Source organism: Coenobita brevimanus, chromosome 93, assembly GCF_032717465.1.
Source record: "Coenobita brevimanus isolate Jiangsu-jjx chromosome 93, ASM3271746v2, whole genome shotgun sequence".
Lineage (NCBI taxonomy): Eukaryota > Metazoa > Arthropoda > Malacostraca > Decapoda > Coenobitidae > Coenobita > Coenobita brevimanus.
In genome coordinates this window covers 55,677,362-55,686,396 of record NC_137046.1, presented here as the reverse complement: position 1 = coordinate 55,686,396, position 9,035 = coordinate 55,677,362, and the positions used below count along the sequence as shown (strand labels likewise).

The window sequence follows — 9,035 nt, the reverse complement described above, 5'->3', positions numbered from 1 at the left end:
AAAGCCTATCCATACTATAGAGCTCAGTGTGTTGATCCCTAGATTGAGTGAAATATTTATTTTGTGACAGATTGATTAAAGTATTGACTGAAGAAAATAATATGCAACAAAAGGAGGTGGTGGATCTTGCCACACACCTTCACCTTCAGCAAAACATTGTTCTTCCTCATTGATTTATTTGTGGATACGGCTGGCTAATATAGTTTTGACAGTTATTTACGTAGCGTATTGTGATTTTATAATTGTTTAAGTTACACAGAAGAGGGCGACATGGTGTAATAAGCAAAAAAAAAAAAAAAAAAAAAAAAATGCTTATGAAGTTAATAGTGAGCTTCCCTAATCAACGAGAATACATGTGTATATACTGTACAAACCTACATAAATACTGAATATGTTCATGTGTATATATATTTGAATGGATACATATATGTAGGCTACATTTTAGTTTACGTTCATATGTGTATGCATAACTGCAAGTGTACTTGTTGCCTATATGCTTATATGATGCTTAGCCTTTTGTAACAGATCACTCTGTTACACAGTATAGACCTTAACTACTGTCCATAGCAAAACGAGTGTCGTTAGATTAAGCTCTGGGAGTAGTAATGCACAGCGCGGCCTCGAGCTTGTTCCCAAGAGTATGGAGGGTAGTAGTTGAGGCACAGCTCTGCCCTGAGACGGCTGACCACCGTCACTGTGCCAGCATAACGATGGAGGACCAGGGAAGGCAGCCAAGAGGACCCGCTGTCACCCTTCATTCCAAGGAGAGACCAGAAGGCAGTCCAGAGGCTGACCATCAGCAGCAGGAGGGACAGCAGCCAGTAGGGCAGCTGGGGTGAGGGTTGGAGGCCGAGATGGTTAAGAAAGGGCTGGACCAGATTGGGCAGGTTGTTTGGTGGTGTGTCGTCAGTGATGTACACAGGCAAGCCACCACAACCTTGTAAGCTGTTGTCCTTCCCTGACAGAAGCTTCCGCACAGCACACACGTGAGCAACAGCCACGTTGCCTGCAGTACAATACATTGATAAACATCCTTTCATTATCATCATCATCATCATCATCATCATCGCCCCAACCCCAATTCCCTCATGAATAATGGGATGATGTTATCAGAAACAAAAACAACAGTAGGAGAACTGTCAAGCAGCATTCCCAGCGAAAAGGACCACCCAGTCACACAGTTGAGACTTTCCAGATGATGTCTTTTTATACGACCATATAATTGGGATTAGATATCCTGGCCTAAGACTGTTAAAGCTGTCGCTAGAAAGAGAAAAGGACGTTACTGTTAATATAAGCAAAATGTGAAACAGTTGATATTGCATCCCCACCTTCCCATACAGTTCATTAATCCCTTCAATCCAGGGACGTCTTTTTAAAATGATAATCTTGGTATGTCTACACGACTTTACTGACCTCGGGTAGACTTTTCGAACTGGATAGATAAGGTGCACCCTTCGCTATCCCCATCAAAACCAAAGGGCTCTCATAAGCTGAATAAAATTATCTGGTTATAGCAGAAATAAAGTGGAACAATATTCATCGGAGTGAAGGAGTTGTGTTGCAAGCACCTTCAAAATTCCAGCGATACAGGAGTAGACGAGACTATTCCTGTTTTTTTTTTTTTTTTTTTTTCCCTTTCTCTGATTCAGAGATTTCATATGTGTACAAGCAAGAAAAATTGGATTTGCGATGATGGTGGTGGTGGGAATTATGAAAAGTTACAAAGTTTTGCACAACTGAGCATAAAGTTGAAGCTGGTCTCTCACCGACGTATGCGGCCTGTAGGAATGCTTCAGGATCGCCGACAGCAGGCAAAGTGTTGGTGCCCGCCCTGGCCAGACGCAGCAGCAACGGCACGAAGGATTGGTCGCCCTCACCGTACAGCAGTGGTGGACGCAGCGCTACCGTCTGTAACTTCTCGCCTGGGGTAGTAGAAGTAGTAGTAGTGGTAGTAGTATTAGTAGTGGTGGAAGTAGTAGCAGTAGTATTGATGGTGGTGGTAGCAGTAGTGTTAGTGATAGTAGTAGCAGTGATGGTAGTAGTAGTTGCAACCCCAGGCTCATCTGGATGTGCACCAGGTGGACTGCAGGCTGCAGTTGCCCTCTTTTTGCAGTCCACTATCCTCTTTTCGGGAAATAGGGAGGGAGATAAGGGACATTTGTATAACTGGGTAGCTGCACTGCCCAATTATATAAGTGCCACAGCGTGAAAGCATCCCTCTCCAGCACAGCCCTTATTGTACATACAGTAGTGATAACACTCAGTCCCATATTATGATCATCCAGGTGTGGGCTCCCAAGGCTAAACTACAGTACTGCTGCCCATTACATTCAAGACTGAATGAGCAACCTACTTTTCTTAATGGCATCACGTGATCAAGAAACCTTCAGTCGCCTTTCCGGAAACGAGCCTGTTAAGATCATCGCTCAGACTGTGGTGTTTTAACTACTGACCACCAGACACCTCTTGCTATACTGTACAGTCTGTGATAAAAGTTCACCTACTGTTCCACAAAGTCTGCTTCACAATTAGGTCATGTCTGTTAGTTTCCTTCCTGACGATTCATATCCCAGAAAATCGTCTGTGGTCAGCTATATTCCAAGCCTCCCTATGCTTAAGAATATTAGCCAACAGAGAAATATGAGAAATACGATACAAGAAGTGAAACAGTGGTAGAATTTTCGTCCTTAATTTGGAGACATTCACTTTCTCACATTTAAAGGCAGTATCAGCAGAGAACTACCTTAACCAAATATTCTAAATGTCTTTTATCTATTTAGTAGACCATTGTGATTCCTAGTGATAAAAGTAATAATAATTTCAGCTCGAAGTTATTGCTGCCTTACATAAAAATAAAAAAAAGCTTCAAAATTAGCAACTTCACATATGAAGTTCTTATTTGATTTTATAGGTGCATTAACCCTTAAGATGTCGTTGTGTGTGTGTGTGTGTGTGTGTGTGTGTGTGTGAGAGAGAGAGAGAAGAAATAATGAAGACTTAACCCCAAGCCATAGTATGGCTATGCGGCACTGTAGGAGTAGAGGGAAAATAAGGGCCATGAAGAAACACGGAAATATCAAGAGAGGTAGGACAGAAGGAGAGAAAGACTGGAGACAAAAAGACTCTTTTTGTCGCCTCTTACGACAGGCAGGGATATTGGGGAAGTATTCTTTACCCCTCCTCTCCCCAGGGGAGGAGAGAAAGAGGGGGAGGAGGAAATCACCTGAGTGTGTGGGTGATCCGTGAGCCTGGAGGACCAGTTGTTCAGCGGCCAGTCTCATCCTCGCGTAGTCCCCCAGCAGGAGGTCCCCCTGTGGGGGCACGGGCGTCAGGGTCTCCGTGTGCTCCAGCAACTTCAGCCCGCCCACCACAACGGCCACGCTGCTCGTATGCACCAATGCCCGCACGCCTGCAGCCCGACACGCCTCAACCACGTGGCGCGCACCTGAAGGCACCCACCGCTCCCTGTAGTCCATCTAAACTTGGCCTAGATTTTCGTCGTTTTGTAGCTTACGAGTATTACACCTAGCTCAGTGGGTTTGGAGATTACGTAACCCTCTTCCATGGTGATTTAATATGCACATTGCACCTTAATTTCCCATTGCACGTTCTTCATGCAAACTATGACGATATTAAAACACTCTGAATAACATATAATAGAATATTAAGATGTAATATGGTAAATAAGTTGCAAACAAAGGGATGCTACAAAGCCTCTTGCGCCATCTAGAATACGGCCTATATTTTGATGCACATAGTCCCATTGTGTAGGGGAGGGTATTGGAAGAACATCCCGTTTTGTAAAGTCACGTTCTAGGCATTCCGATTCTTACTCTTGCATACTGTACATTATGTTTGGTACTGAAGAAACTAAATGTCCAGATCGTGGCCCAGTGAAACGGAGAGTTCTTCCCGTTTCTTCTCCGACTCACGCTACGGAGAGAATCCACGCAACTCAAGCCGACCTCACCTTGCAAATTAACGTCCCTCATGCGCTGGTCACACCCTAGGTCGTCTCGCTGGTACTCTGGTGATACGGCGGCACAGTTGACCACGGCCGCTGCCCCCGTCAGGCACCGGGTCAGCTGGTTTAGGTCACGCACGTCACATTCCAAGTACGTCACCTTGGCCGTAGCTCCTGCTGGTGGCGCTGAAGACGGTAGGAGAAGAAGGCTTAGGTTAACCTCTTGAGTCCCATTAAGTACTTTGTATTTTGCTCTTGTTATTTCCAGACAATGTTACGGTACATCACCCTTCCTCCACACACACACACACACACACACACACACACACGTATCCACACCCACTCACTTAGGACGGGCTTGTAGGGGCGAATATCCAGGACTCTCACTTCCTTTAGCACCCAGGAGACTCCCTTACCCTTACCACTGCCTCCCTCACGTCCTTTATCTCCCTCACTGAGCCCCTTACTCCCCTCATCACTGACGCTCTCCCCCTTCTTTAGCGACTCCTCCAGCAGATGATGAACCACGTGCTGACCCAGGAACCCACTGCCTCCTGTTGGGGTCGTGAGACAATGTTATATGGTTGTTATCGTCAGAAGCAGCAGTATTATTATCATCGGCATTATAATTTTTTAGCTATTTCCATCTTCCATCTCATCACTGTCATCACTCATTACCACCATTCTTATCACATCTCCGTCTCCCGTCCCGTCATCGTCACTCCCCAGTCTACTTTTACCTAAAGGATAAAGTTATTAGAAAGTTAGGGGTAGGGTAGGATAGATACAAGGCACGGATGGTGAATCTGAGATAGTGATAGTACTGTAAACAGTGGTGTGAGGTAGGTTTGGTTATTTGATAATTTCGAACAAGTGTTTGCTTTTGAATGTCCACTTTGCAAACTTTGCAGCCAGCAGGACTCAGATCCACTTCAAAGTGTCTCAATAACGTGAGACAAGTGCCCAACCAACTGACCACCAAGTCACCACCATAACTTTGATGACACCTCTCTTCTCTTTGTCCTTCTTTCCCCGACATGCACTTTTTCTTGCAGCTAAACCTTGACCCCAGTGTGTACTGAGGACCATGATGACAAGTACACACACACACACACACACACACACACACACACACACACACACACACACACAGATAGATGAATAGATAGGCAGATAGATAATTTCTTTGCCTTCCCGTAGAGGCAGTTATCTTTGTCAGTGATAACTTACTGTTATGAATGACCTTCGGTTGCCTGATAAAGGCTGTATGTGATTCCATCACTTCAACTACAGATAGCTTCACTTCTTGACAGATAAGAGAAAAATCTCTGAAAGTCCCAGTTAGCTTAAATGTCTTTGGAATGCATAACTTTATTATATCAGCGCGCGCGTGGATAATAAAACACGTTTTTGATCCGATTTGGACCAGGCTTGGTGGAAGAACTAAGGGTCAGTCAAGGATGCAACTTTTTTTTTTTTTTTAGAACAACAATTCAAAGTTCAAGATTAACTCAAACAGTTTTGATTCAGCTTGATTCAAAATTTGATGGAAGTATTAAGGGTGAGGCATGAATAAAGTGACTGGATTTTTAGAATAATCAATCAATGGCCAGGGTCAGAGGACAAGATCAAATGTCTGGTTCTTAAACACAAAAAGTCTCTATTCATTTCGGACCAAAGCTGTTGGTATGGTTGAGAGTCAACCAAGAATGAAATGATACAATTTTGGAAACAACGGGTCAAAGGCAGCAACCACGGGGCAAGGTCAACTCATTTTTTACCCTATTTGGACTAAGCTTGACTAAGCTGTGCCAGCAGAGTGGAAAAAGGCAGAGACTGTACCCCTGTACGAAAATAAAGAGAGCGAAGTGAGTGCAAGAATCATCGTGGCATACGAGTGAGTTTACTGAGTGTTGTAGGGAAGGTATATGGAAGAATTACTCGTATTATAGAGAAAGTAAGAGATATCAGAAGTCCTAGAGAGTGATGAACAGGGTGGCTTTAGGTGTAGCAGAGGATGTGTGGATCAAATATTTGCAGTAAAACAGATAGCAGAGAAGGCTTGTGAGACGGACTATAAGGTGTTTTATGGCATTTATGGATCTGGAAAAAGCTTACGGCAAAGTAGACAGAGAGGGACTGTGGAAGGTTTTGCGCATGTACGGTGTAGAACTGTAGATGGTAAGCTGCTAGGTGCCGTCAAGAGTTTTTATGATGGTAGTGAGGCATATGTAAGGGTAAATTGGCATCTAAATGAATGGTTCACGATCAGTGTGGGCATGCAACAAGGTTGTGTGATGTCCTCATGGTTGTTCAATATATATATGGATGGGGTGGTGAGAGAAGTAAAAACACGAATAATGGAGGGAGAGATGGCGTTTGTAATAAATGGTAATGGATGGAATATTTCAAATTTGTTGTATGCTGATGATGCAGTGCTACTTGCAAACACCGGACAAGAACTTGGTAGACTAGTGCAGAATTTTACTATGTCTGAGCGTCGTACCTTGACAGTAGATGTAGAAAAGAGTAAGTGATGGTAATCAAGAAAGAAGGTGACTCCCAGTGTGATGTTAGTGAATGGAGAGAGAGAGACTGGAATTGGCGAGGGAGTTCAAATACCTGGGTACAGTGACAGAAAAGAGAGGAAAATGTGCAAAAGAAGTGGAAAGCAGAGTGACACAAGGAAGGAAAATACTGTAGCTATTGCTATGAAGGCCTTGATAAGAAACAGAGGCTTGAGTGTTGCAGCTGCGCAAGGCTTACATGAAAGAGTGTTAGTGCCAACTTTAACATATGGCTCTAAGACTATGGTGTGGCATGAAAATGAAAAGTCAAGAGTGAGAGCAGTGGAGATGGGACTGCTGAGGAATGTATGTGGAGCACAGAGAATAGATAGGATACGAGATAATGTGATTCGTGAAAGATGCGAAGTAAGGAAGTCTGTGAATACCAGAATCAAAGAGAGTGTAGGCTAATGAGATGGTATGGTCATGTGGAGAAAATGGATAACAACAGAGTCGTGAAAAAGGTATATCTGAGCGAATTTGAAGGAGGAAGGAGGCGAGGTAGGCCATGGGGAAAATGGAGGGATATGATGGATCAGTGTGTGAGGAGGAGAGATACGGAAATCGGTGAGGCGAGGAAACTGGCAAGAGATCGAGCTGGCTGGATGAATGTTGTAAGTGGTGCATGGTCAGGGATTTGGCACCCCTTTTTAACGTGACAGCGTTCGGATTGACTATCAGATACGTTTATGTGAAGCTACAGAATGTGGTGAAAGTTTTTTTTTTTTTTTTTATCAGATAGAGCCAGGATTCCAGGGGCTTGAGTGATGCGTGAATGGAAGCGTGGCCCAAACTTATACTGTCTGGACGTTGCTACTCCTCACCCTGCCCTAGGGTGGGAACGGAGGTCCGGATGATGATGATGATGGACTAAGCTTGGTGGAAAGGTTGAGCGTCCGGCAAGGATGAAGTGATTCAATTTTGTGACAATCGGCTTAAGGTCAAGGGCACAGGAAAAGGTCAAAATTTCGATCTTTTGACTGACTGTAGGGCGCGGGTGCAATAATTTGAGTGTTCATTCTTGTTAAATATTTAAATAAAGCGAGGACATTATGTAACAGATAACCTGTATGACTAATATGGTAGAGTTCAGCACAGCAATTTAATATTACCGGGTGAAACATGCTGCATATTCACAGTTTTTATGATGTTTACTCTTGATCTCTGGCTGATGCTACACAACTCATGCCTGGCCGTTGGTATTCATTCCCCTTTCACCAGCTCGGACTCAGTTTCTCACTATTAACTTTTTTGAACACCAGCTAAGTTACGAGCCGCTCTCATGAACTTGGTGTTTGAATACTGTAATATTTGGTGTGTTATAAAGTATTGATGGTTTCCCTGTGCTCACAGAATCGACAGAACTGCAAATCACTGTCATTTGTGTGGGAATACCGTGGTGGATAGACTTACCGAAAATGTTTACTAAAACATGTCCCTGCAAAATTACCCTGGAATTTGTAAATGTCTATATTAATCTTACCGATCACGACCACTGTGACTTCGTCCATGGTGATAACCACTTGTGGCACTGACGTTGCGCGGTGTGGCAGCAGGGCTCAAGGTCAATCTGGCACTCCACCTCACACTGCCAATCTCGTACTTCTTATCCCTGTTTCGTGCTTTCTTTTTCCTTGTTTCGTGTCTCCCTACTTTTCTCGTTTCCCCCTCACCCTGCAAACCCATTCCTACTTAATTTCCTCATACCAACTTCTAATCCATCTGTTAAATATTCATGTTCGATATGGAGCTTTCTTTAGTGAACTGAACTTACAGGATAGTGATTAATAATTGCTGTGGAAAGAGGTGTCTGAAATACTGCAATCTTATTAGTTGAACCTAGAAATACAACTGGGCACCGTAGTTATTCATATGACGGCATTTTGCAACATGAATTCTTTTCATAAGTCTGAAAGCAGTTCTGACATTATGGTATTTGACATTAAGCTAAATACACGAGAGACACTTACAAGGAAAGTCCGGTGTGGATGAAAGTTTTTGTTTCTTCCTGAAGCTTGGAGGGAATGATGGCAGTAGCACTGTTGTCACGAGTGTTCAGCCGACATCTACCCAACGACTGAGCCCCGCTAGAGACTGCCAGATAGCACTACCGAATCAGCGTGTCGTGAGATAAGAAGACCACAACACCCTCAGCGTCATACAAAGGAGAGAGAGAGAGAGAGAAGACAGTGCACGGCATATATATTACTCCTTTACTGATTTTATCTTTGTCACATTCCTTTATCTAACTCTCCATTCTCTCCCAGTGCTCACAAACATCCTAATAAAAATCATAAAATCTTCGAGACATTTTTATTTATCAGTTTTTAGGTAAGTGGTTCGTAGAGAAAGGGGAGGCTTGGTCAAAGGGTATAGTGGCTAGCTGGTAAAATAGTTCGAGATCGTCACGCTTTGGCCTGAAACCTAGTTCCTCTCGCACCCCTGTATCTGAAGCCACGAGACTCAATGTAGGGGCATAAACGGTGCACAGCAGTGGAAGG

General features: G+C 43.7%; 1 protein-coding gene across 1 annotated transcript; it reads right to left on the bottom strand.

Moving 5' to 3' along the window:
* Window positions 1-332: 332 nt before the first annotated feature.
* LOC145412441 (3 beta-hydroxysteroid dehydrogenase type 7-like) lies at window positions 333-8,045 on the bottom strand. The gene is made up of 6 exons (XM_080282326.1): window positions 8,018-8,045; window positions 4,315-4,521; window positions 3,974-4,153; window positions 3,227-3,448; window positions 1,770-1,925; window positions 333-1,006 (listed from the first exon to the last, which is right to left on the bottom strand). The coding sequence occupies exons 1-6, from the start codon at window positions 8,043-8,045 to the stop codon at window positions 582-584; spliced, it is 1,218 nt and encodes a 405-aa protein (XP_080138452.1). The 3' UTR covers window positions 333-581.
* Between the last annotated feature and the right edge of the window lie 990 nt (window positions 8,046-9,035).